Consider the following 27,973-nt stretch of genomic DNA (forward strand, 5'->3'; position numbering starts at 1 on the left):
ATTGCATTTTTTCAGCTTCTCTCCTAATTCAGTTGAACAGCTGGGAAAGTTAAGGTGTACATTGAGACAAGCATCACATCTCAGTTTGTCATTGCGGATGTGTTGTTTTGCTCATTAGCAGCCAGTGTCTTCATTACTATTTCATTGAAGTTAAATTGACAATAATAATTGTATTCGAATGGCAAGCTTGAATCATGCGCTTCCCATCATATATCTCCATAGGAAAATGCAGGGATTTAACCACTAGAAAAATGTGCTTTTCTTTTCTGACTTTATCTCTGGTTCATGTTTCAGTTTTGTTCTCTTAGAGGAAAAGTTTTCCTGATGTTCTCTTCCTTTCTGAATAAAGTACGCTAGTCTTGATTTAGAGATTTTATTGATATGCTATCAACCACTTTATTTCAAAGTACTGTTAATGATGCTCAATTAAGAACGCTCTGGCTGTGAGTGTGGTTTCATTTTTGTCTCTTGGTATCTCTTTGAAAAACACTGGGTGATATACATGCTGCTGGAAATCAGAAGTTGTAGCGGTTCTGGACAACAAAGATTTCTTAGATTTACCAAACGTGTGCAAAGTGAGGGCTAAAGACTTAAATCAGGAACACCACAATTACCTTATTTGATTTTGTAACTCTCTTTGAGCTTAGAACTTTGAAGTTAACCAGAATTTTTTATAGATGAATCAAATAGCATGCAGTCAGTTAACATGTGCTGTGTCAGAATGCAAGATTGTACAGATTCAGACATGAAAGGTCATCCATTTTAGGAAAGGGAATAATGCTACCTGGGTAAGGAGTCACTCTGGAATAAAGTGACTTGATTTTCGTCAAAAAATGTAGGTGTCATGATAAACTGCTTATTCTGCATGATTAGCTAAGCATTTATCTGGATGTGAAAATGGCAGTGATGTAAATTTTCTGATGGAAGAGCTGCGTTTGTTTAAAACTCCTTCACTTAAGCTGTTAATAGCGGGAAACTTCACACATTCATTTGCTCGCTGGCTTATCCTTCCTTCCCTGGCTGGAGCAGCAGTTGGTAGGACAGCCCCAGCCCGGCCCGGTGGCAGCCGGCGCGCTGCAGGCGAAGGCGCTCGGGACCTGTGGTGGCTGCAGTCCTACAGCCCGGGCGGACACAGCCCTCGCTCGCAGACGACTGACACCGTCCAGAGCTGAACATGAGATTTAGCAGCACCCCAGAGCTCACCTGCCCCCGGGTGACCTTTACAAGCTCCCTTCCTGCATCCCGCTTCCTTCCTCTCAGCCCACTCCAATCTCAGCCCGCCTCCCTCACAGGGCTCCCGTCCCACGGCCACAGAACGCACCTAAACAGGTAAAGTAATTGCGGGGATGATGATAATGGATCCAGGCCACCACATCCGAAAAGCGGAAAGGGTTTGGACAAGAGTTACGGAGTAGAAACAACGCGCGGCAATGTTGCTTCAGTGAGGGGAAGAAGGAACCTCCGCCCTCTTCCCCCGCGCTCCTGGCGCTGTGGTGCAGCCCAGGCCCGGGGCGGGGCTCGGGACGCACCATCCGCGGGGGGCGGAGGGAGTCGTGCGCGCGCGTAGCGACGCCAGCCCGGGCGGCGCGCGGCCGGGGGTGGCGTGGCGGGAGGTGCGTGTGCGGGACGGGGCGGGAGGGGGGTGTCCGTGGCGGGAGGTGCGTGTGCGGGGCGGGAGGGGGGGGTGCGGGGAGGGGCGGGAGGGGCGTGTGCGGGGCGGGGTGGGGCCCGCGGGTGTCAGGCAGCGGGGCGGATGCTCAAGGCCTTCGGCGCCTTTTTCCCGCAGTACCCGGAGGAGGTTTAAGGAGGAGCCCTCTGGGTCTCGGGCGTAGGCTGGCCGTTACCTTCCGGGTGAGGCACCGGGCATCCTCTGGGCCGGCACGTCAGTACTGACAGCGGGAGCGGGGCTGTGAGTAAGGCCTAGAACCGCCACATCTCTTTCTGGGGTTACCAGAAGGTGGTAGTCCCTGGAGAAGGTACCGCTATGGAGTGCTCATCTCTCTGGTGACAGATGCTTAAGAGCCTCGTTATTCTGTTAGACACTTTAAAGTATTGATACCCAAACCTTCATTCATACGTATGCTTTTCTGCTGTGAGCTCCCAAAAAACTTAGAAGAACAAGATTAATGTGCCTTCTTCAGATTCATCTTTCAGAAGTTAGCACTAATTAATCTGTTTAATTATTATAAAGAGTAACACAATTATTATAAATAGTGACAAAACTGGGACAATTCTGAAGCTAAGATAGATTCAAGTTCATAGATAAAAGTTTTAAATAAGGTGCCACGCCATATGCTGCCTGAAGGGATGTCGCTTTGCCCCGGGAATTCCTTTGTGTCTGTGCTCACATAGAGAAGAGAAGGCTCTGGGGAGACTTATAGCAGCCTTCCAGCACCAAGTTGAAGACAAAAAAAATCTCAGATGCAAAGTCTTCCTCTGCATGTGCACCCCTCCCCTGGGCAATGTGTCGTGTTAAGGTAATATATTTGATTTATGAAATAGGAGAAAAAAAGTCTTAACTGTTAAACTTTTTTTCAGATATTTTTTATTGAAGATAAAATGGTGACGTTAATTCACACTTTAGCAGATCATGGTGATGATGTCAACTGTTGTGCCTTCTCATCATCGTGCTTGGCCACTTGTTCCTTGGACAAAACAATTCGTGTTTATTCTTTAAACAACTTTGCTGAGCTTCCCTACTCGCCGTTACAAGGCCATACGTATGCTGTGCACTGCTGCTGCTTCTCTCCATCGGGACATCTTTTAGCCTCATGCTCAACAGATGGCACTACCATGCTCTGGGACACAGGTGGTGGTGGGAGGCTGGCAGTGCTGGAGCAGCCTGGAAGCAGCCCCGTTCGTGTCTGCAGGTTTTCTCCAGGGTCCAGGTACCTGGTGTCGGGGGCAGCTGATGGGAGTGTGGTTCTCTGGAACTCACAGTCATTGAAACTGTACAGGTGAGCGCCAGGTACCTCTGTCAGCCTTGTTTACAATGACAGGAATTAATTTAAGTGGTATGCTGTGGTGTGTACTAAATTTGCACATATACACCACTGATACAATAAAGAAACAAGCAGGATTTAGAAGAGCAAGAGTTTATCATTAGGAAAGGGAGAAGTGCTGATTCTTTTTTTAAAAAAGTTAAACAATAAACTCAAGAAGCTTTAAGTTGTTCCCAACTACCTTTCATCTGAATCCTGATTTTTTTTTTCAATTCACCAAAGCATCTTCATTGGTTTTGATTTAAAATTAGATCAGGATGCATTGCATACTGCATACATCTGGTTTCTAACAGTGGATCCAGAAACTGGTATCTAATACAGAGTTTGTGGAGCCTGAGCCTGACTGTTCCTCACATTTCGTTATATATGCTTGTGTTTATTTAATTATTTAATTGCAGAACTATTGGAAGTCCTTCCTTCCTAAGAAACTTGATATTAACCTAGCAATCAAGAGTTTGGGAACTGTTGACAGATGCTGAAACCCTACAGTTTAACACATAACAGTGACAGAAGGGGGAATAGGAGCTGAGTTAGGCAAGTTTGACAGCATTTCACATGAATTTCTGATAAGCATTTGAAACAAAGCAGGTGAGCAGTTTTAGCATCATCTTCAAATGATGACATCTCTACATTTTCACTGAAGTCTTCACACCAGTTGTGTACTTAGGTAAGACACTGTTTGGGTTTTAGAGCAACAATTATGAAACATCTCTGGAAAGTGAAGGAAGGATTTAAGAACAGGGGAGCATTGATTTGATGTTTCTCAGGATGAGGGAGTAGTCACTTCCAAAAGCCAGTTTTGCTTGAATCCCCTGACAAATCAAAATGTTTGATTGTAGCTATCTGAAATGGTGTAAATCTGGAAATCTGTCCATAAGCACAATTCTAATCGATTTTTTGCCACTGTGTTGTTTGTAACACACAGACACTGAAATTGTTGGTCTGTTTTTTTGAGGTGTTACTAGTGGAGAGTTGGTTTTTTTAAATTCAGAATTCTTCTTACTTACAGAGAAAACCACAGAAATAATAAAAAGTAATTTATTACAATTATATATGCAGTAATGCTTGTTTTAGACCTATATTCTTAGTTTCTTCCTTGTTGAATGGTGGATGTGGAATGAGTGTGGAAACTGTAATGCTATTTTAAGCAGAACTTATTCTAATTTGGTGTTTTTATTGTAAAGAAACAAGAAAGAGCTTGAATGTTCCAGTGTCCGCTCCTTTTAGGAATGACTTTAGGTTGACCCTGCTTCCTTCTCAAGGATTAATCACACTTCCTCATCTACTAGGAATTTTCTACTAGGAATTCTACTAGGAATTTGCTTCTGAGATTAGTTTTAAAAAGTGCTTTGGCTAAGTTAGAATACAAGAAATTTTTTTTTCACATTGCTTTCTCCTGTTTGCTAGGACTCTAAAATTATCCCTGTGCCATAAATCACAAAGTATTCTACTGTGCTACAGCTTATCATGTGGCTTAGTGGGTCTTCTGTTTTGTCTTTAAAAACAGAACAGAGAAATTGTGGGAGTCCTTTTGTGCTCTGTTTGTTTACATGTAAATCTGTGTTATGATAGGTGTGTGTTTGACTTTCACTTTTAAAGTTTATCCTGCCATAGAATTTTAACTGCATTTTGCCTTTCAAGTAGTAAGTCTTCAGTTTGAAAATTATTTATCACTTGGTTAAAATTATTACTTTGAGAGCCATCTCACATTTTTCCTCCTGCAGTCAAAGAGCTGGTCCTGGTTCTTATGCTGGTTCTGTGCTTATTTTACGTCTCTTTGCAGTTGGTGTGAGTTTCTCTTTTGTTGCTAAGTTCCGAAGTGCAAAACTCAGAGTAGATTGCCTGATTGTATCAGATTGCATTCTTGAGATTACATCCTCAGAACATTACTTATTCTAAATTCAAATCCCGTGTACTCTTGCTTTTCAGATCTGGCAATGTTAAAGATGGTTCTTTGGTGGCCTGTGCGTTTTCTCCTAATGGAAATTTTTTTGTCACTGGATCATCGTGTGGTGATTTAACCATCTGGGATGATAAAATGAGAAGCCTGTATAATGAAAAAGCACATGATCTTGGCGTTATGTGCTGTGATATTTCTTCACAGCCAGTTTCTGGTCAGTTACTTGACTCATCAGGGGAGGAACATGGAAAGAAAGTTATTTTACTTCTCTCTGGCTCTTTTTTGCATATTCCTTTTGTCATCAGTGCTAAAGATACAAGTGACTTTGGGAAGACCTGATGTTTTAGAATATTTTAAATATTCTTAAGTAAAAATTTTTTTTCAGGTTGATGACAAGGAATGCATTAGGTCAACAAACAAGGTGATGAGCATACTTATGATAGCTTTGAGTAGCTGATTACCCTGTCAGGGTTTTAGAAAACATTTGGGCAGTGTCTGTAAGTGAAGCCTACCTCCTGGAGCTAACACGGGTGTTAGAAGATTCCCACTTTACTCTTTCATTCCACAAAGAGCAGGACTGGAATGAGCAATACAGAGAACTGCATATTGGACTTTCTCAGTTGGAGAAATTTCAGGGAGCAGTGAGCCCAGAATCCCATGTGCCACACTAAGATGGGATACTGTTCAAATGTCTTCCAGCTCTTTTAGTTGACCTTGCTGTCCAAATTGTATTTCAATTTTGTCATTTTGTGCTTTCACAGTTGTAATTGGCAAGAAGTTTTTTTTTTTCAAATCTGATATTCTTTTATATTTGGATATTAAGAACAAAGGAGCACACTGAAGATGAAATAGATCAGAGTGTAATTTCTACTGCTCAGTTTCCCATTGGGATTATTCACTTCGTTTAGAAAAGTATGTTGCCAGTCCTTCTGAATCTTCAGTCTCCTGCCAAGATAGAGAGAAATAGGCAAGAAAACAAGTATTTCCTATCATGTGGATTTTTTTAGCTGATTTATGATAATTCTTAACTTTATTTAAGCCATATATCATTGAAAATCAACATTTTTCCTTTTTTTATGTGTTGCTCTTTTTATGAGCAAGGATTGAAACTTTGGGGTTTACTGACAGAGTCAACACATTACAAAATCCATGCAAGTAGTGCTTACCCAGAAAAAATAAAGATGTTTTGGCTTGAGGTTCTCTTTACCTACTTAATTTGGAGCAAAATTAGAACCGGAGTTTCTGATCGGTTCTTTTTAATTTAGACTGTGTGCAACAGGTGTTTCTCCTGCCCTTAAAGTGAAGAAATTCCTCAAGAAATAAAGTTCAGTGAAATTACTCAGTGACATTGGTAAAGATTTGGCAGATATTGCTAAAATTTTCTTTGTGAAGCCCAGCAGAAGACAGCGTAGCCCTCCTCCAAATTATCCCAGTGAATTCTGCCTGTACAACACTGTCATAGCTCACCAACCAGTTGGCAACTTGTAAAATATGGTCAGACTCTGCATCATGACAGAGTTCCCATCTGTTTCCAGGTAATGTGTCTTGGCTCCTGTTTTTTGCAGTGTGATAGCTGATGCACGCTGCTCTTCTCTGTAGGACCAAGTCTTACACCGTAAAATCCTAGCAAAAAATAAGCGTTTTGGTCCTTTACTGTTAACGTATTTGAGCTCTGTCCTAAGTCTGACACAGTCATAGGTTGAAAGACAATGTTGTTATACTCTGTAGACAGAGGAATCAAATATTTACCATCAAGAAAATAGGATATGAACTCAGTTCTGGCTTTCATGTACTTTCCCAGGAAACAGTGTAACAGTGATACCTGCTTATTACTTCTAATGGTTTTGGAACTTCTGCAATTTTTTTTATTGATGCTTTTTGAAAGTAGTACTGAGATTAAGAAAATTTACCAAATTCCATGCTAAGAATGCTGTTCTTGCTTACTGGTATGCTGTTATTTTCAGTGCTTCTGATTCCCATTTATATATTTATTTGAATTTTATCAGATGGTGAGCATGGATGCAGATACTTCCAGATGGCTTCTTGTGGTCAAGATAATCAGATCAAACTCTGGCTTATCTTCTTTGCAGATTTCTTAGGTGTGTATAGTGATTTTTTAATTCCTATTCCAGTGTCTCAAGTCTTTAGTGACAATTTACATCTAAGATCACATTTATACTGGTCTGTAAGGAAGAATGTTGTATGTAGAGATACACATTTGATAATCTAAAACACTGTTAGACATGCTAAGACTACAGTGTAAAGATAGCAGAGATGTTAAGTTCTCTGTGATTTTTATCCTGTTTTGTAAACAGTGTGTTAAGAGAGTCTGATCTTTGGTGTGGCTTTACATTTCTAAAAGCAGCTTTTCTTACACTTTGCCAAATATGTCTATGTGTAATAATTTACATTTTGTATTTTTAGGTGCTGAATTAAAATACAAATGCACACTGAGTGGACATTCTGCCCCAGTTCTGGCTTGTGCATTTTCATATAATGGGCAGATGTTAGTTTCTGGGTAAGCAATATCTTGTTTAATTTCATATAGATAGCTGTACACATTCACCCTCAATTCTGTAAAGCAGAAAGTGCAAAAGAGTCAGAGATTTCAAAATAGATTTCCAATAATTAAGGAATAGTTTTGTGACCTCCAAAAGTACTGAAGTGTCTCTTTAGTCGTTTTGTGTCTTGTGAATGGCTGAGTTTGAAATCTAGGATGTGTCAAGTTCTGTTCTCTTGAGTGTTGTAATGACGTTCGTGATTTCCTGGTTTGGCCTTTCATGTGAATACTACAGCTTCTATGAAAAATACAAATCTGTATTGCAATATTACTGTCTCTTTGGGACACCGTTTAGGATTTCCTTCTCACTTAGGCTCTTCCAAGAACATTTTAGAAAGCTAAGTATCTTGAGATGTTTGCCTTTGATAAATTTAGCTGAACCTAAAGTCCTCCAGCTGGCTTTGCAAATGAAAAAGTTTTAAAAATAAATAGAAGTGCTGAGAGTAGAATTATGGTTAGTCAGATTCTGTGCATCTGCTTTACAGATACTGCTTGCCAAGACACACAGGAGATGTGGTACACACAGTGGAGACCAGTGGGAGTGAGGGCTGGTTTCCCTAAGCACTGTGCAAATCCTCTACATCAGAAGTTCTCAAGGAGATTTTTGTATTTTAACTACTGTTTTTTTTATATCATGCTGGAGATACCACTAGTCAGTGTTGTTTTAAAGTGGGTATGGGCTTAGATATCTAACCTTTCCATGAAGTCGTGTTCAGAAATCCATTTTTCCCTTCCTTTTTTGTGGAAAAGATTTTTTTTCTTTCTCAATTAAAAATAGTTTCCTTTCTTCTCTCTGCATCATTTTAATGTCAATGTGCTGTGTTTTGTTTTTTTTTTAAAGGTCTGTGGACAAGAGTGTCATAATATATGAAACTGTGAGTATAGCATAGTGCAAGATAATTCATTGGATTGTTGTCTTTAAATAGAAGCATTGCTTCTGCAGTATCTTAAAAGGAAGTATGAAATAAAAGAACCCATATAAACCCAAAATATGTACTCTGCATTTCACATGGGCTGGGGGAAGGAGTTTGAGGAAGAATGTCTCTTGAGAATTGATTGGTCTTTCTTCTTATTTAAATTTTTTTGAGGGATTTGTTGCTCTGATTTCTCAGTAGAGTATAATTCACTGAATTCCATACTTACCTGTTACCTTCATATTGAATTAGAAGGAGTTTCTGATATTCTAAATTGTCTTAGCTTCCAAAGCAAGGACCGTAGCTTTTGACATGAAATCAGAGATGATTATTTCATTTCGGTTACCTCCTCCTTTTGGTAATTTCTAATCCTAAATTTCTTGAAGAAATATTTTTATCTACATGAGCAACCAGCTGATACGGATGCAGTTATTTCAGATGGTATTTCTGGTGTGGTTATGCAGGCAGTTCCAAGCTGGTTGATTGTTGCAGGGTAGCAGTGTGCCAGGGAATTGAGTTGGGGGCCTCCAAAAGGAAATTCAAGTTCCATTTCTGACTGCTGCTAATGGCTTTGGCAAGGTTGTGTTACTTCTGTCATCTTCCAAGAAGCAATATTATTACTTATTTTGAAAGAAAAAATACACATATATTACATGTATGAACATAGTTTTTGTTCTTTAAAATTTGGAATCACAAATATTCTTTTACAGAATACTGGCAATACCCTTCACACTTTGTCTCAACATACCAGGTAAGAACTCAGTATGATTGTTCTGTTTTACTGTTAATAAATAAAAGAAACGAAAGACTTTCTTGTGAGTTTTCACACACTTATTTATACTTGTAGGTATGTTACAACTTGTGCTTTTGCACCACATAGTCCCTTACTTGCCACAGGTTCAATGGACAAAACTGTGAACATATGGCAGTTTGACCTTAAGCAACCCTGTGCAGGTTAGTGTGTGAAGTATTTGTCATCTCTTCCTTAAATTTAAAGCACAATATTGTTGAACACCTTCTGAAGATGAAAAAAAATCACTTGTTCTTAGATGCAGCTGGTTTGTAACCTCAGAATTATGTGCAGATATTTAACTTACCTCTGAATTCACCTTATTACTATCCTACAGAGATACTCTGTTTTCTGAAGACAAGGCACAGTAGAAGATACACTATTTTGATGTTATTTCTTCTTTTCTGATATTTGCCATTTCTTACTCTCTGGACAGCATTTAAAAGATCAGTATTATTCCCAGAGTGTTGTAAGACTTTTTGGACAAGTATAGCTGGCAATGAATCAAACAGAAAATATGCCAATTAATGACGTATTTGTCAACAAGAAATACAGCTTACCAGATGTTTTAAGTGTAAAAACCAGGGTAATTAATGTTACATATAGATCAGTACCTGAAGTATGTGGAGCAAAGGTGCACTGATCTTGTTCAAATCACAAGAGTAAGTCTGGACTTTGGTCTGCTTTTCAAAACTGTGAGACTTGGCTTCAGTGCCTGATGGTTTCCTTTCAGTTCAGTTCAAATTTGACATCTGATAAAGTCCTCTAAACTTTGAAAAAATTGCCCGCCTTCACTTCCTGCTCCCCCAGATATAGTGTATAATAAGAATTTACTTTATTAAATGTTGGGGAATGTGTAGCACTGAGACCATGGTGTTAGTTGCTGACACTGTTTTGGAGTTTTTTGTATTGTTTGTTGTCCGTGGGTTGTGTTTTGTTTTGTTTTTTGTGGGTGGTGGAGGGTGTTGCTGGGGTTTAACTGTCTTCTAACTCTCCATTCCAAAGGAAGTTCTGTAGAAGCTGAATCTAAGGTGGCTGTTGAGGACTGGTCAGAGGACGACGTTTCAGCCTGGCTTTCTGCAGAAAACTTAGTAAACTTTGTTGGGCTTTTCAAAAAGAATAACATTGATGGCAAGGAACTACTGAATCTTACTAGAGAAAGTCTGACTAACGAATTAAAAATTGGTAAGAGTATGGAAATCCAAATAGATTTCAGTCTTGTATATGTGAAATGTGTTTTTATTTTTTAAAAAGTAATTAGTTTATTGGGGTTAAAATTATTAAAATAAATATTAGGTTTAAAAGATTTTATTTTACTAGGGTTAAATATATTTTTTTATTTGTAATACTTCACAGCAGGTCTAGTGTGTTGTAAGAGAGATGCCACTGCTCTGAACTGTCCTGCCAGGGTGCCATGTCCTTGCAACACTGTGTTTGTTTCACTGTTTCCATCACTCCACAAAGTTACTCTTAGCCAGCAGGAAAGACAGGCTGCAGTTGAGCTGTTTGTAGTGGTGGTTGCAGGGCTGTCTGCACCCTTCTATTAGATGGGGGGTGAGGAGATGGAACTGTATGTCCTGTAACACAACTGCTCATTAATGCAACACCTAACCTTGTTGTCTTGCATGTCTGATGTCCCCTTCTGCACCTTTACAGAGTCTCTAGGCCTGCGCAGTAAAGTCCTTCAGAAAATTGAAGAGCTGAGGATGAAAACGATCTCTTTTCCTGTTACTATCCCTGATGAGTTTTTATGTCCTATAACAAGGGAGCTTATGAAGGATCCTGTCATTGCAGCAGGTATGTCTTTAAATTACATTGACCAAAATAAATAATTTAAAGATTGATGGGGGGACACAAAAAATCAGTTGCCTGCAGGAAAGCTGGGGAGGAATTTTGAACAAAGGCCTGGAGTGATGGGATGATGAGGAAATCACTTTGAAGAGGGGAACTTGGGAGGGTGCTGAGCCCCTGTCGCAGGTTGCTCTGAGCAGCTGTGGCTGCCCCATCCCTGGCAGTGTTGAAGGCCAGGTTGGATGGGGCCTGGAACAACCTGGGCTGGTGGGAGATGGAGTGGGACAGGATAATCTTTAAGGCCCAAACCTATTGGAGATTCTCTTGGAGTTTTGATTCTATGAAATCCCTACAGTAGCAAAACAGTGTACAAGTGGTGCCTTTTCTAAAGAGCTCTACAGTGTGTGTCCAGTGTTGTCCCCACCCAGTGCTCACTGCTTCTCCTGCCTCTAGAAGGCACCCACCACAGTAAGGAAGAATTTTTCAGGTAACATGCTACTTTATAGTCATCAGTGAACTGGCACAGGATACCTCTGCAGTGCTTTCTGAAACATCTTGTACTAGTTTGCTGAATAAAGTATAATTTAAGAAGTTGAACCAAATTTTGATCTTATTACTGCTTTAGAATGTTTTACTGTGTTACATTTAATTATGTACTTTGAAACAAATAGTTATTAGTTTATCATAAAGATTTACAGACCATTTAATTCTGTTTCTCAGCTTTCCTCTTTGGACAGAGATTCCCTTACATCTCTTTTAAATTTAAATAGCTAAAATTCTGTGCAGTGTAACCATGCCCATGTGCCTGTAGTAGAAGCTGTTGGTGGTGGTTTCTTTGCAGATGGCTATTCCTATGAAAGGGAAGCAATGGAACACTGGATCAGGAACAAAAGATGCTCTAGCCCCATGACAAATCTCCCTCTCCACTCTCTTATGCTTACACCAAACAGGACACTAAAAATGGCTATCAATCACTGGCTAGAGACTCAGCAGAAATAAAGGTAAGCCACTTGGTTTTGCAACTGTTTGTTAAAATCAAATGAAATTTTATGTAGCTAAAGGAAATAACTGTACCAGAAACAACTGGAAGGAAAAAAATTGTTTCTGTTCTCCTTTGTGGCTGACATTTAAACGTTTGCTAGGAAGAAAACCTTCACTGTTGCAGGCTTCCAGAAAATTACTAAAAAACTTAGGTAAGTTATTGATAATTTCACTTAGTGGTATTTCTGTTGAAGAAATGAAGTATTCTTTTTTTTCAAATAAAATTTTCCTTAAATTTTCACTACTACATTTGTAAGTTTTGACAGATTAGTCTTTCAGATGGTAAGGAATAGCAAAATATGTAGTACATATTTATTTTTCTCATTTACAAACCAGGACTGTGTCTTTGTTCCTTATTACTGAGCATGTAGTTGGGAGTGAGTTCCTGTGACCATCAGTGACTGCATCTCCTCCCACTGGTATATTAATAATCTTTATTTTGTATGGAAAAAATACAGTAGCTGTGCAAAAATAGGACAGGACTGCAGGACAAGACTAATATAGGACTTGTAAAAATATCAAAGAAACAGTAAACAATAAATAAGCTAAAGCATAATGATGCAAACTCAAAAAAGCATTTGTAAAAATGGGTACAGCTGCTTACAATGTACATAGAACACTGTATACAAACAGGGTGTGAAAAGTGACTACATGAATTTGACCACTCCAACCTGATTGCACTCACAGGAATGTCACTACATCTGTTTATTTTCAGAATGTTCTTGGCAATGTAAAGCCTTATTATTTCCTCCCTAAAACTTCACAGCTTCATCCTCTCATGTAACCACACACATACTTTTCCCCAGACTTTCATCTTCACTCCATCGATGTAATGAGTTTCCCATAAAAGCACTTATCATTGCTGTACCTTTTTCAGGATTAAACAATAAACATTTTGTTTTAAGATAGCACCCAAAGGTGATCAGATAAACTATATAAAGTGCGATTATTGTTAATATGCCATAATATTGTGTTCTTCAGTGCAGTAACCAATATGGTCAAAGCCTTTCAATACACATGCAAACGTCACTGTTTACTTTACTTGATGTCTTCTAGTTACTAAAAAATAGTTATATTTACATGTCAAAACATGGCTGCTTATAGTTTACTCATTCACAAATTACTTATGCTTCCTAAATGTACATCATGCAACCCAAATTAGATCCCACTAGAAAAATGATAAAATATTATCTTTGATTTTTTTTTTAATCGCACACATATACAGATCTGAGTATTACGCAGCAGGTATCTTCCTTAACACTGTTTTGAGAAGTAAGCACTTAAGCATTATAGTAGGCACACTTACTATATAAGTGCAAGATGTACTATAACCAAAAGCCAGTATGAAAGCTCTATGTAGAAGGAAAGTCCTAAAGGTAAAATGTAGTGGAAACGATCTCTCCCTGCTTGTGGTCCTGGTTTGATGGACTGCTGATCCGAACTGACTCTTTCTACACAAATTTGCACTTCCAGTTACTGCAACTGCCCTGGGATGGTAGGAACAGTTCAAAGTGGTTGTACCCCATTAACTACTGGCTGACACAGACTGCTTACTCAGACTCACAGGGGACCAGCCAGTCAGTGTTTTGTATAGAAGGAATTCCCTATGGTGTTAGGAGCTAAGTTTTACAACCTTGTAAATAATATACAAAACAACATCTATACATTTGATTCAATGAATGATCGCTTTGGTTTTGTAGATGTGACATGACTTAGATGGGCCTCCTTATTGGTGTGAGACTGCTGTTTTGATACTGCCTCTGGGTGTAAACGTGAAGCATGTTTGGGTGCTCTGTTGTCTTGACAGTGGGTGGGTATTTGGCACTTCAGCTCCTCACAGTCTTTAGCCTGTACACCATTCTGGCTGCTGTCTCCTGGGGCAGCACTCATAGAGGGAATTTTAGTTTGGTAGTGTTTGGCTGAGAACTGCTCAAAATTTGAGGACTGAATGCCCCCAGAAGCAACAGCTGATGATCCATCCAATGCTTGAGAGTGCCACGTGCGGCTGGATTGAGTATTCTGCTGCTGAAACCTTGCAGTCTTATCCATGATTCCCATGAACGGGGTGTTGCGAGGTCTGTGTTCAGCCCCCATGCCCTGAACTTGGTTAATGTTGCTCTCCTTGAGTCGGATGTCAGGGCCTTGCCCCTTGATGCTCTCTGAGAAACTACTGGGTGAAGTTAGGCTGCTGTTTGAGCTGGCAAGAATCATGCTACTGGATGGAGAACTAGAAGAGGCACCACTGGTTACGGGACTTTGCTGCCATGGCTCACTGAAATTCACCTGAACAGGGGCTGTGAACCTGTCAGCAGTTTTAGCTTTAATTGCAAGAGAATGGGCAGAGATATTGTCACTGTGCTGTGACACAAACTTCTCATTGCACAGTTCAGAACCAGGACCCGTGGGAACACTTCCAGGTGACAAGGAGCTCGTCCCATCCGAATGTGTTATTTTAGAGTGCTGGGCAGGCAAGGGACTCTGAGGAAGATGCTGAAAAGATGATTGTATCTTTGTATTGCTCTGATTGCTCCCCATTTTTGAACCAGGCTGGATGGAGCTCAGGTGGTGATTAGTTTTTACAATCTGTGCCTGCTTTGTTGGCTGCATGATCAAGCCTGGCTCTCTCAGGTATTTGTTGCCTGTTCTGCTCTGGGGGGACACAGGTCTCGCTTTCTGCTGAACGCTTTCTTGAAGGGTCCTGCTGTATGATGAAGCAGCCAAGGAACGTGGCAGCCTTTGTGGAGAGGACACAGATTCATCAGGGTGTGACAAGTCATCCTCTCTGTCCTGAAGATCAAAGTTACCACTCACACCTTGTGTAATGCCCTCCTCCTCATTATCAGAGTTATTAATTTGCTGTGGCAGTTGTGAAGATGGATGCTTCTGTTGCTGTGTTTTCTGGAACTGTTTGCATTCCTCTTCAACTCGAGCCAGGAGACGTTTTATCTCTTGACTGCTAGGACAGAGCTGTGTGGCTTCACGTAAGTCAGCAAGGGCAGCAAGTAGCTTTCTGTTTAGGGGGAAAAAAACAAATAAAATAAAAGCCTGTGGCAGAGATGAATCTCAGCATTGCCCAATACTAATCCACATCCCCAACCTTCAAATAAACATACTCATTTGCTGTCTCCTGCTGCAGGTGGTGATAATATTAAGAACAAGATGTTCTCCAAACAAGGGAATTCTTTCCTACAATGGAAGTGCAGGCCCAGCCCTAAACCCTTCCCTTGTATGGCAACAGATTTTTCTGGAGGGCAGCAGAGCTCTGCTGGTAGCACTAAGAACTGGCACTTTGATAAGCCCTTCATTGTTATTTTCAGAGCAGCCAACTTGAACTTGGCCTCATGACCATGTATTGTTGTGCTTAGAAAAGACCTGGCAAACCCAAATGGCACCCCTGTCTTATATAGTTCCTACTATGCCATGACTATTTTGGTATTTTTTCAGCTTGGTAAGATGGTCCCTCCTCTCTCCCCTTGTTTTTGTCTGGAGCTACTAATGATTCCACATTATCCTTCCTGTAAAGTACCTGTTCTTTCTTGGTAATAATTAATGCTGCACTGGAGTTTGGTTGATGCTGAAAACATCCTGTTGAGTGAAGTAGCAGTCCCATTCACGCTTGCACTTAATAAAAATAATCCCTCTTATCATTATGTTACTTTCTGCCTAATAATTACCTAAATGAGTTTTCAGTATTGCTTTTTGTGTCTGTTTGGCTTTAGCTGATACAGAGACCAAATAAAGACAGAAAGTACAACAAGAAAATAACTTATTCTTTGCAGATTCCAAATACAAGTAGCAGGAAAGAGAGTTATTGACAGTATAGGAAGTTAAAAAATAATCTGTGCAGACATGCAGAGATTCAGGCAGTACCTGCTGTTCCTCTTGGCTCTTGCTCTGGCATAATAGGCTTCATACGAATTGGGTTTCAGATCCAGTGCTTTGGTAGCAAACTCTTCAGCCATACCGAAGTCCTAAACAAAAGCCTCATTATATACTGACAATATAAGATAGAATTCAGAAAGACAGAGAACAGACCTCATCTTGCCAACCTGGCATCTCATGTCCAAAGGAACCAACAGCTCTTCATTCCGAAATCACTAGATTACATAAGGACAGCTGTAGTAGACAAACACCACCCCAGCCACATGCCCTCATGTTACAAACTGCCTCCATTTGCTAGCACAACAAACCAGTAACAGGATACAGTGAAAAGGAGTCTGAAGCAGCCAAAATAAACACCCAAGTACAAACTCAGTAATGCAGGGGCCTAGAAGCCTGAGAATTTCTGATGCCAAAGAGATAGCAGATGAACAGCAAGTTCTTACATTTGTTTTTCGGCGACATCGTGATAAATTTAGGTATAATGAAACTCTCAGCTCATTGAAAGCTTTCATTTCTTCTCCAAATCCTTCCCTTGGAAACTTCCTCAAGGCATACTGGTAGCGCTGGGCTGCTTCCTTCATTTTACCTTTCTACAAATTTAGGGAAAAAGAGGCTTTTCACAGACTCTTAATATAGCAATACTCTTGCAAAAAAAGTACATTTGTATTTGACATCTACCAACAGGTGCTCTTCAAGTAGAAAACACAGAGCCAGATATTTTTGAAAAAAAATAAGCATATACAGTATGAATTACAATTGCACACAGACAGAATAACTTTATGCTACCTGGAGTTCGTGTTTTTCTCTGAATTCTTACTGTTAATGGTATTTCACCAGGATAGTATTTGCATTAATACATACTACTTGTACCAGAAAAATGAATGTATAATACAATTAATTGTGGGTTTTTTTTTTAAAACCAAGAAGTCCAATACCTGATGGCATAGGATTTGAGACAGTTTTGCTAAAAACACTGAAATCCTCCTAATATGTTAAGAAAAGCAAGTATTTTAGTTGACTGATAAAGAAGTCTCTTTGGTATTTTGTACATTAACTTCTTTTCATAAATAGGGCATGCTTTTTATTATTTAATTCACTACTCTTACCCTCTAGGTTGAAAGATGTCCCATGCTTAAAGGTTGGGCACACATCTAAAGCTCTACACCCGTTTCAGGGTCAATAAACTTGACAAATTATCCTGTACAGAATCTGGGATAATCCAGGCAGGTTCACCCTGATTCATGACAGCAAAGACTCAAGGGTCTCTCTTCTGTACTATGCAAAGCCACTTGATACAGAACAAACATCAAAGACAAGGTGGCAGATGTTTGAGGGCCCTTATAAAAACATCCTTACAAATTACCAGTGATTCTTTCCCAGGGCTCTTCAGATTTCTCAGTCTTGTTTCCACATGAGAGAATGTGCCAGTACACATGGTGTTTGAACAGAAAGAAGGTATAAAGAATTTTAATCTACCCTCAAACAGAAGTGCAATTATAATGTTCTGCTATCAGGAAAAAAAAAAACAACAAAACAAACCCACTACCTACTTTGTACAGTATATTTCCTTCTTCCATCAGCTTCTGCAGCAGAATAAGGAGAATATCAGGTTTTGAGGTGGCCATTGCCCATGCTGCATTTCCTGCAAGTTAAATTTTAAGGATCTCTGACAAAAGGGAAGAAACTGTGTTTCTGGTATCTCTTCACAGTAGAAAACCTAATCCTGCTTCAGCAGATATTCCACCTGCATGAACTATGATGATGATTTATTGTTGTTGTTACATGTATCTGAAATACATACATATCCGTACTTGCCACCTGCCACCCCACACAGGTAGCAGAAAGATAGTAAATGGTCCAGTTCATTTCACCTTGATCTAAAGCCAGCACAGGGCAGTATAACAGTCATAGTAAAAATCAGGCCTAAGTAAGGATCTGTGGTTGACCATACTTAGTACCCCCCCAGAAATAAACAGTATGTAAAGGTACTACAGAGTCAATAATTATCTTGTACATATCTGCACCACACATTTGCCTACTGATAATACATGGTTGGGACATACATTTTTTTGACCACCCTTTGAAAAATTGTACAATTCTCTAATTTATTAAAAGAATGTTATTAAATTGAAAACTTCTAAATATGTATTGTTAACAGTGTCAGCAATAAGTTTCACTAATAGGGTAATCAGAATTTTCTTGTTTAAGAGTAACCATGTAAAGACTGACTCTTGCAGACTTCCTCACCAGCATAATACCAAGGGCATTTCCTCACATCTGGAGTGAGTTTGGAGTGTCTGCCTTTAAAAGCAAAGGACCAATTCCTGCATCTACAAACCATACAGCCTGCAAAAAACAGTGCGGTTTTCAGTACTTACTTTTTTACTCTACTCTCTAGAAATTACAGTAATCACAGCAGAGCAGATATTCAGTTGTTTCTCTTCAGTATGGGGTGGGTCTATTAACCTAGTACAGGATGGGTCTACTAACCTAGTTTGGCTCCTTTCCTCAGCAGTGTCACCACCACTGTGGTGTTGCGGCACCCGATGGCTCTGTCCAGGGGCCTCATGCCACTGTGGTCAACATGTTCAATCATTGCTCCTTTCTCTACCAAATACTGCACCTGGGACAAGAAACAAGACAAGCCCTGTAATGTTGTGTTTGGAAGGGGAGGCAGAAGAGTTAAATATTTAAGCTACCACCTAATTTTGCTTGCAGACTACCGAGCATTCCCTCCAGAGTATGCTAAAGCCATTTTAAATCCATGTCACTGAACCCACTGAAGACAACACAGCATGGAACTACCAGCCAACTGAGCCAAAGGTCTGCAGTTAAGGAATTAAAAAAAACCCCAACAACAACAAAAGCCCACAACCCAAATTCCTGGAAGTACCCTTGTCAGAAAAACAACCCCACATTCTGCTTGTTTCTTCCTTTGTGTCCTGCGCACTAGTGAGCAGAGCAACCCGAGCACCAGGGCAGCAAGATTAGAGGAACACAGATGAAGCAGTGCAGGCCCCTGGCTTCAGCTTGGAGGATGCCATATACAAATATTGTGTCTTTATAAATACATATATAAATACAATAGGCAGAAAACACAGACTGCTATCCTGTAATGTGAGAGATTTAAAACATTCCAGTTAACAGTATAAATACAAGTTATGAGCCAAGTTGTTCTATACAAACACATTTGTAATTTTACTCATTTCTTACCCACTTATGACAGCAGTCTAGTGCTGCAGTTTAAATGCAGCAAATGTAAAATTCAGCAAGTGCAATTAAGAAGGTTTAAGAAAGCAAAGTTAAGTGTGCTAGACACCATCAGCTTTCAGCAAGCATTCCCCAAGATTCCTGAGAGCAGAGCTATTCCAATAACTGTCCATCACCAATACTCACATAAAATGATTGGTATGGGAGATCACAGTGGTGGCAGGTTTGATGTGAGCTCTTTCATGTAACCATTGCTTACCCAAATGTGACTGGCACCAATATGGGAAGAAGCATTAACAGTTCTTTCCACCACAGGCCCCAAGGCCCAAAGCTGCAGGCCTGCTGAGTGCTCTCTTAGTTAGCAGTATTCTACCTTTGCCTGTGCAGATTTCCCTTCTATTTTGGTTGGCAATATTTTTGCTAATAAATGTTTTTTGACATCTTTTTAATCTATTTTGCCATTATCAAAATTCAATACATGCTTAGTCTCTTTACTGTTCTACTTACAATATCAGCATCTCCGTAAAAAGCTGCCAGGTCTAGGGGTGTTCGACCATTTTTGTCTGTCTGATCAGTTGTTGCACCTTTCTCAACTAGGTACTGAACCACTTCCCTGTGGCCTTTCAGACATGCCCAGCTCAAAGCTGTCAGTCCTTCTTTGTCCAGAGATGAAATATTGGCACCTGTAAAAGGAAAATAAACATTGTTAGGAAGATGTCCTGTTTAATAAGCAAAATGACCTAACCCACACAGATACAGCGTCTGGTACAGTGGTGCAGCCTTGTACCACTATTTTCTACCTTCTGAAAGCAGAAATTCCACAGTGCTCAAGTGTCCTTCACAAGAAGCCACCATAAGTGGAGTTCGGCCTTGCTTGTCACTTAAGTTCACATCAGACCCATGCTCCATTAGAAGTTTAGCAATCTGTAACCGAAAACAGCAATTTAAAAATAAATCATTGGATTTAAATTTAAGCCATAATAGCACGATCTTTAAAGAAGAGAACTAAAGTGTTATTTATAGTCATTGTTTGAGCTGTGCAGAATTCTTCAGTCTTAGCTGTGTGTTTCTCAGGGCCTTCTCCTAACAGGAGTGGACAGCGAGAGGAAGGCTGCTGATTCTAAAGGCTCTCTCTCCATCAGTGCAAAAGCAGTTACAGAGGATCTGAAATTCTTGGCCTGGGAAACATCTTAACTCTCATATATTTCTCAGGTGTATTACAATTAAGATTGTCATGCAGCCGATGCACTTTCAAATCCTTTTTTTCTCTTGAAGTAACTTTAAAAAGTGAGTTTCTGAATACATCCCTTTGACGTAGATGCTAACGCATGTTAGAAAATTTACACTCATTTGCTACAGGACCAGAGATGGTAGGAATCAAGGACTGCTTCCCAGGGGGATCCATTTAATTCCTGAAGGTGTGTCAGACCTGCCAGTGTCCCTGCCGTACTGCGCAGAAAAGCGGAGGGATCCCCCTACGGTTTGGTCTTGTTACAGCTGCTCCATGTTCAAGAATTAATTCACACACTTCCAGTTTTCCTCTTCCTGCAGCAGCTGTCAGGGCTACAAGAAAGCATTTTCATCAGCATTGTCTCTTACCTGTTTTACCACATCTTCTGAGACATGCACACTCTCCCTCAATTTTTTCAGCTGCTCTGTAAGATTTTCGTAACTATTTTCAGACTCAGACAAATTAGTCAGAAGCAGGTTAAGTCAGTAACCCACAAACATTCTCTTTAACAAAAGATTCTCAAAGATATCAACGGTATCATGTGCATAGCTTGAGGGTTAAAAGCAATCTTCATGAAGGTTTTGGATAAACCCAACAGCCTGAGGCAGTTCTAGTGCCTTTGTCATTAATGTTTGGGTTTTTTTTTGTGACAGGGAAGGTTCACCCCTTTCTGTCAGGCCCTTCCCACAGCTGAGGATGGTAACAGTTCTGGGGTTAAACAAAGGAACTGCAGCTCACAGGTAGGGAAGAACTGTTCACTTGATCCCTAGCAGAGATGTATTACCAAACACCAGATACTCAGATCTCTTCACCAGCATCATGTTGCTCTGCTCACTTTACAGACTTTGCCCCCCTCTCCTGCAGCTCGTTGTACTTCTTGCTTTTCAATGTGACAATCACTGAAGCTTGAAAATAAAATATTTTACCCATCATGGTTTTCCCCTCCTCTTCCATTTTGCTCACATCAATTTACTCCATGTTTTTAATGGAGCTTAGAAATGAAATGGGTTTTTTTGGTGTCTGTGTTGAAGCTACTGTTTAGAAAATGGGTTCCTGTGCTACCTTCTGCAAGAATTCAAGGACTTGCCCCTCCATATTCTAAAGCATAATACCATCTATTTCCCAACACATAATAGGTCAAATTGTGAATTTCTTCTTAATATTTTTTTAATATTTTCGAACATGATAAAGTAATATTTTTTAAAATTTCTGGTGGATGCCAAAAGCAAGTGAAATAACACTGCAAGGAGCAAATTCATTATTTTTTTTAACTACAGAATCTAACCCATTTATTCTTCTCTCACTGATACTTCACTGTGTTAAAGTGACATCACCTGTTTCAATCTCAATAGAAAGTAAATGTTATAAATATCAACAATCTATTGTGTTAAAGAACTTACATTAAGTAGAAATTTCAATACAAAACACACCAACAAGAAAATACTAAAGGAAAGCCAATTCAGAAACACGTTTGTTTTGTGGAATTCAATGGATTTGTAATAAGGGTTTTGTAAAGAGCCTTTGCTTCTCCCGTTCATGAGGAGGCTCCTGACAGTCACTAAACTTGGCTGCCTTTCCACCTGCTTGTGCAATCTTAAATATAATCAAGATGCTACTTATATGGTAAAAGAGTAAAACTTTCAGCTGCAGGCTGAACACTTTACACTGTCTCTAATCAAACATTTGGCATTTCCCATATATATACAAAGGCAAATCTTTGCACCCAGTGCCTGATTAGAACAAATGAAGCAACTGCCCAGCATTTCCTGCAAACAAATGAGATCTTAAAAAGCCCCCAGAAAACTCTCAAGCAGATAATCCTACCAAATTGTAGATGAAATGAAGCTTGAACCACTGTATTTCCACAGGCAATTTTCAATTTAATTGGAAAGTAATTTACAGGAAGTTTACAATGAAATAGCTTTTCTTTTCAAAACATAGGACAAATAGATTTAGTAAGTTAAAAATGCAATACTTACAAAATGCCTTCTATTACTAAAGCTGACATAAAATTAAATTTCAATAATTAAAATTAGGAATTCTTACTTCTTAAATGAGCAACTCTAGTTAGGCAAAATATGAAAAAATAAATACCTGTTTCTCCCCACAAGTCATCAGTGTCATTGATGTCTATTTCATGGTCCTTTTCAATTGTCAGGATGTAACAAACCACCTGTCAGAAACAGCAGAAATGCAGGGAGTCACAAAAGCCATCAGCTGCTACTTGCCAGTAGGTAAAAGATTTACAAGTGTGAGTGCTTCCCTCTTAATGCATATGTACCTAAGAGAATTAATATCCTTCATAATACATCAAAACAATGTATGGATTGTGGCAAGACCTGGTGATGACTGAACGCTTCTGAAAGCAGATTAAGAGAAAGCCCAGTGCCCTTCTGTTAATTGGTGCAGGGTGCTTTACTTGATTATGATTTAATGAGCTCCTAAGTGACCTACATCTACCAGAATCATCAAGACAAACAATGATAAAAAAGGCATCCCAGTTCAGCAAGGAAATTCCCTATTGCCAAAAATAAAGGCCAAAAGAAGAGAATATATGCACACATCTTGAAAAATCACAATTCTTACATTTTTCCTTTTACATTCTTTATATCTTAGCTGATTTTCTAAATTTCTTCACAGAATGGTTTAAGTATACACTGTTAATTGTTAAATGCTAATTTATAAGCTTCAGTTACAAATTAAGTTTTGTTCATTTGTGAAGTTTTGTTAGGGACATCTATGGTTTGTAACCACTTTCTAGTATAAGATTATTAAATTAAACCTTTAATGGCTATTTTAAACAGATTTTTTCTAAATGGGGGGAGACAGTCACTAAGATAGCAGCAAGGAGGTAAGAGAACAGAATCACACTAACGAGTTTTGGATGCTACAGGAAAAAGGAAAGTTAAGAAAGGAGAAGATATATATTGGTATTTTCAGGCTATATGAGAAATACTGTATACAACATATGGAAAATGCTAAAGTTTGAAATTCTAGAACGGAATTTAAATTTCATTACTTTTTTTCTAAGAATCAAGATTCTTATTGTCCTAAAAATAGGAAAAGATGGACTTTTTTAGACAAGTGAATGTATATGCAATTAACATTATCTATTTTGTTGATACTGAGGAAGGTGACTGCTTTCACTGAATCACTGGGCAGCAAGCAAGAACTTCCATGAAAGTGAAGGTATTACCCATTAATTCAAGTTAATCGTAGTTCAGAATAATTAAATTTACTATGTGAGACAGTGATGGCTTACATATCATAAAATAAATTAATTGCACATAGACATTTCTATGTTTGAATCATGTAACAACTTTAAAGAGCAGACTCTTGATCTTATAGCAATCAAAAATATATTATAAAGTAGTAAATTTTGAAATGGTTTTATTTAAGAAAATTTAAGTTTCCATTTGTGACACCAATTATAATGAATACACCAAAAATCCCATCAGCCTAGTGCTGGTATCTTTACTTACCAATTCATTTTGTGTCAAAGATCTATCTTCCCAATGAAAAGAAGACACACTCATATTACCTAAATATCTAAAGTATCTTGAGTATTTTAACTTTTTCCTTTCACTGAGTAGTACTAGAATGCTGACAAACACTTCTATCATATACGTGGATACAGCCCCAAATTTCTGTCTTTAATGACATCAAGCTGAAGTAAGCTGATGTCTGTCACTTGATGTGTGCATCAGCTTAAAAAGTTAAGTGTGAGCAACTATGTGCAATATGCAATTTGTTATACTGTGAAAATAAAATTCTCCTGAAAGTAGAAACGTATTAGGGTGGATCACTGATACAGAGTATCATCACTACTACTAGAAATTCAGGACAACTGCCAGGAAAAGAAAGGAAAAAGTAGACAGAAATATTGCAAATAAACAATCCTGAAGCCCGTAATATATTATTACATTTGTAACAGGTGCTAAGAATGCAAACTAGTTTAAATATCAGCAGCTTTAATAGTTCTGCTTTCTAAACCTCATAAAAATTGCTGCAATCACTGTTCTACAATTCTGATAAATTCAAACAGATTTAGAAATAACTGACCTCTCAACTTACCTGACAGTGTCCCATACTGGAAGCTGCTGTTAGAGCTTGCTGCAGTGCCTGGCTTTTTCTTAGGGAATTCTTTTCTTGGGAAGGAGTCATCCAAACAACCTTGAGCAAGTACTCAAGGATATCACAATGCCCTCTCAGTGCACTATGGACCAAAGCACACTGGCCTTTTTTGTCTAAGTAGTCAGCCTGCATAGGGGAAAAAAAAAAATGGTCAAAGTTAAGAAGTGCAGTGCAAGGCCATGCAGAGGGGGAGCTTCTCCTGCCTTCCAGATCTGGGGAACTACAGGCCAAACAGCCTCACCTTTGTTGCTGGGAAGGTGATAAAAAAACTAATCCATTTCCCAACACATGAAGGACAAGGTGGTGATCAGAAGTAGTCAGCAGGAGTTTACGAAGGGACAATCATGTTTAACCAACCTAAAAGCCTTCTACAGTGAGGTGGGGACTGCCTGGCTGGATGAGGGGAGTGCTGTGCATGTTGCCTACCTTGACTTACTTCAGTAAGGCTTCTGACACTGTCTCCTGTAACACTGTCATGGACAAGGGTACAGGACAGTGAGCTGGACCCAAAATTGTCTGAACAGATGGACCAAAGGGTTGTGATCAGTGGCACACAGAAAATGCTTCATGGAAGTCTGTGTAGATGTTCTGGACTCCCCAGTAGCCCCACCCCAAGTCTACCTGTGTTAATTATACACATGCAATCAACAATTGTTTTCTTAGGCCTTTACCTGCTTTTTTTTTGGCTACAAACATGGCACTCTTCATGCATCAGCTCACCTTTGCACCTCTTTTGCACAACAGTGAAACTATGTTCATGTGACCTGCAGCAGCTGCATAACTAAGTGCTGTCATCCCATTTTCTGAAGTTCCATCAATAGCAGCTCCAAATTCCAGTAGAAGAGTGACTACTTCTTCATGTCCAAGGTGTGACTGAACACATAGCACTGGAGCATTATTTAGGACTTCGGTTCTATAATTCACATTTGCTCCTGCCAAGATCAGAAGCCGACTCACCTAAAATTCCATTTAAACAAAACAGTATTTTCTCAGATTTTATTAAGAGACTTTGACATCTTGAGTCAGGTACTCATATGTTACTCCCTCTTCCAGATGGCACATCTTATTGGCAGGCATCAACTTTATCACATATATAGCAATTTTTAAGTTTACAACCATCTGTTAAAAAAATAGATTATTGTGATAGAGAACCAGGTACTCCTAACAGAAGTCACCACTCCCCTGAAACTCACTACTCTCTCACCACAATTTCATTTGTGCAACTTGCTACTGCACTGCAGATTTCTGTATCAGACTCTATGAAGAGAGAACAAGACTGCATAAAAACCAATGTCAGAAAAACTAACAGATCATACGTGTTTGTGTCCATGAGCACACAATTCCCTTGATACTTCCCAGATGAGTCAGCATGGCTGAAGCCTGCCCAGTAAATCAGGTAGTACATCTGATCCCTGAAAATGCATCCACACACTTAGGTCTGATACAGAGTGAGGCTCCATCAGGGTGAAGCTCTTCTTTCCATCAAAACTATCAGGACAATTGGAATTTAACAACAGCTTTAAAAAAGTACATGAAGACTTGTTAAAAAGGAGTTGAGTTACTTTATCTGGAAGGGCTACATTAATTTCAACATTCACCAACAGCAACTGTCAAAGCACTGACTGAACACAAATGCTTATTTTCTTACCTTCACGTTAGGTGTATAGAGGTTTCTCAGAGAAGCCAGAGCTGCAGACAGTCCATCAGTACTATAACCAATCCACAAGGCTTGAAGATGACTGGAAGAAATTCCAGTCCTTTTACTGAGGCCCTAACAGAAACAATACAAGAAATCTCTAAAGGATTAGAAATACTATTTTTCATCTCCATCTCATCAGCACAGACATATCAATTTTGTCCATTAGCATTACCAAGTATTTTGCCTAAGCTTCTAACACATTTATTAAAGCAACTCAGAGGAGGATCTGAAATACAGTCATATGGATAGATCATGAAACCTATTAAGCTCCAAGTTTACCTTAAAAATGTGAGCTTTAAGTATATGATGACCAAGTTCCATAGTTTGTTGGCGGTTTAACTTCCCCTCTTGTCGAGAAAACATGAAAGCCAGCAGAGCATGCCCATTCCTAGTGAAAAGGATTGAGAGAGAACTGCTTTTATACCTATTCTTTCAGTAAATATATTAACACACCTGCACACTGTCATGATAGTTCAGCTTTCTCTGTCAGACTACTGAAACATACCATTATATCTAAACAAAATTATATCCATAACAAAAACAATGCCAGAGAAAAAAGGCAAATTTAAAAATTGAAACACACTCCTACTAGTTGTTTACTGTCACCTCACAAGAGGCCCACATCAGAACCAATGCAGCTTTGGACCTCAATTTGCATCCTGCTCCTCTTTGTCTTGTTTCATCCTGCAGTCAGAAACTGCAGGTGCCTCACATGAAACCCCCTTCTTTTGGAAGCAGATGTGAATCATTTTGAAATTTGAAATAAAATGTGTATTTGGGAATTTTATATCTATGTTTTGCTATATTAATAACAACATAGTATTCTCATGTCTCCATGAAAGTAGCAATGTCAAATACAAACATGCAAATTCTGTAAAGTCAATTATGCATTGTAACCTCTGATACTTCTGGCCAAGTCTACCTCTAAACATACAGAAGCTTTCCTTTTGGAAAAATCAGGTATGTTTGTGTTTTTAACACTTCTGTTTCTTCTCACCAGTTGTTGCAACCACTTACATAAATCATAATTGCAGTTATTTGGATGCGATATCCTCAAGGTTCCACTAACCTTGGCTCACACAAGAAGTCAGTATTTTCACTCTCTGCTCTCCAAACAAGCCACTCCCTGAAGGAGGGGTGGCAGAACATACGTGTTTTGTCACGCCTTTTTATCAGGAAACATGAAAGGGCTTCCATCCTTTGGCTGAAGTCTTCCCATTGTTGTTCACCATTTATTTGGCCTGCATTAATAGCTTGGAAAATCTGGTCATCTGTCATGGGATGCAGGGATGCCAGTGCCACGTTTAATATAGGCAGGGCTCGCTCAAAAGCAGAGTTTGTCATGAACTTCATATTGCACTGAAGTAAGTACAGTTCTGACAGGGACACTGGAACAACCTTGTAGCTTGCACTTTTGATTACTAAGTGACCTTTTTGGAAGAGATCCAGAGTGAGTTTCAAATAGAGATAAGATCCCAGGCTTCTCGTGATCAGGTGGTTACTCACTTTCCCAATAATAGCTGCATCAGCTTTTCCATTTAAAGATATGTTGTTTATAATTTCCTGGCTGTCATTTATTCTGTACTGAATGTAAGCATTCAAGTCATCATGAATTTCTTTGTTGTCTGGAAAACTGTCCAGAGATATTGCAATGAACGGCAGTGAACTCACTATTTCCTATGAGGAGGAAAGGGGGGAAAACCCAAAGAAAAAAGACACACTGGTATTAAAGTCTTCCAGCACTGAAAAGTCAACATTTTTCTCTATTTCATTTTTGTAGTCAGTACCAGACAGATTTAAAAGAAATTCAGTATCATCT

General features: G+C 39.3%; 2 protein-coding genes across 10 annotated transcripts in view; one reads left to right on the plus strand and one right to left on the minus strand.

Moving 5' to 3' along the window:
- Positions 1 to 1,594: 1,594 nt before the first annotated feature.
- On the plus strand, positions 1,595 to 15,641 carry WDSUB1 (WD repeat, sterile alpha motif and U-box domain containing 1). 8 transcript variants are annotated; one of them, XM_030454550.1, is made up of 13 exons: positions 1,595 to 1,613; positions 1,787 to 1,851; positions 2,539 to 2,957; positions 4,932 to 5,116; positions 6,909 to 7,001; positions 7,327 to 7,420; positions 8,304 to 8,337; positions 9,087 to 9,127; positions 9,224 to 9,330; positions 10,172 to 10,351; positions 10,823 to 10,963; positions 11,799 to 11,958; positions 15,135 to 15,641. In XM_030454550.1, exons 3-12 carry the CDS (start codon positions 2,560 to 2,562, stop codon positions 11,954 to 11,956), a joined length of 1,431 nt encoding a protein of 476 aa, XP_030310410.1. In that variant the 5' UTR covers positions 1,595 to 1,613; positions 1,787 to 1,851; positions 2,539 to 2,559; the 3' UTR covers positions 11,957 to 11,958; positions 15,135 to 15,641. The 8 variants fall into 8 exon arrangements, with proteins under 8 accessions (XP_030310410.1, XP_008499485.1, XP_030310407.1 ...); XM_008501263.2 differs by lacking the exon at positions 1,595 to 1,613 and having other exon boundaries at positions 1,726 to 1,976; XM_030454547.1 differs by lacking the exon at positions 1,595 to 1,613 and having other exon boundaries at positions 1,726 to 1,913.
- The window catches only part of TANC1 (tetratricopeptide repeat, ankyrin repeat and coiled-coil containing 1), a 54,816-nt gene continuing 39,268 nt past the window's right edge, over positions 12,426 to 27,973 (minus strand). Inside the window, exons 13-26 of one of the 2 annotated variants that reach the window (XM_030454543.1) lie at positions 27,224 to 27,831; positions 26,434 to 26,542; positions 26,104 to 26,226; positions 25,176 to 25,412; positions 24,396 to 24,581; positions 22,416 to 22,494; positions 20,520 to 20,653; positions 19,891 to 20,014; positions 19,598 to 19,773; positions 18,371 to 18,503; positions 17,431 to 17,522; positions 16,324 to 16,470; positions 15,869 to 15,969; positions 12,426 to 15,008 (exon numbers count right to left, since the gene is read on the minus strand). In XM_030454543.1, the coding sequence (XP_030310403.1) occupies positions 13,658 to 15,008; positions 15,869 to 15,969; positions 16,324 to 16,470; positions 17,431 to 17,522; positions 18,371 to 18,503; positions 19,598 to 19,773; positions 19,891 to 20,014; positions 20,520 to 20,653; positions 22,416 to 22,494; positions 24,396 to 24,581; positions 25,176 to 25,412; positions 26,104 to 26,226; positions 26,434 to 26,542; positions 27,224 to 27,831 (3,600 nt within the window). In that variant the 3' untranslated portion in view covers positions 12,426 to 13,657. The remainder of the gene's footprint in view (positions 15,009 to 15,868; positions 15,970 to 16,323; positions 16,471 to 17,430; positions 17,523 to 18,370; positions 18,504 to 19,597; positions 19,774 to 19,890; positions 20,015 to 20,519; positions 20,654 to 22,415; positions 22,495 to 24,395; positions 24,582 to 25,175; positions 25,413 to 26,103; positions 26,227 to 26,433; positions 26,543 to 27,223; positions 27,832 to 27,973) is intronic. The other variant, XM_030454544.1, reaches the window with a different exon arrangement.

The sequence above is a fragment of the Calypte anna genome, chromosome 7, assembly GCF_003957555.1.
Source record: "Calypte anna isolate BGI_N300 chromosome 7, bCalAnn1_v1.p, whole genome shotgun sequence".
In the NCBI taxonomy this organism is placed as follows: domain Eukaryota; kingdom Metazoa; phylum Chordata; class Aves; order Apodiformes; family Trochilidae; genus Calypte; species Calypte anna.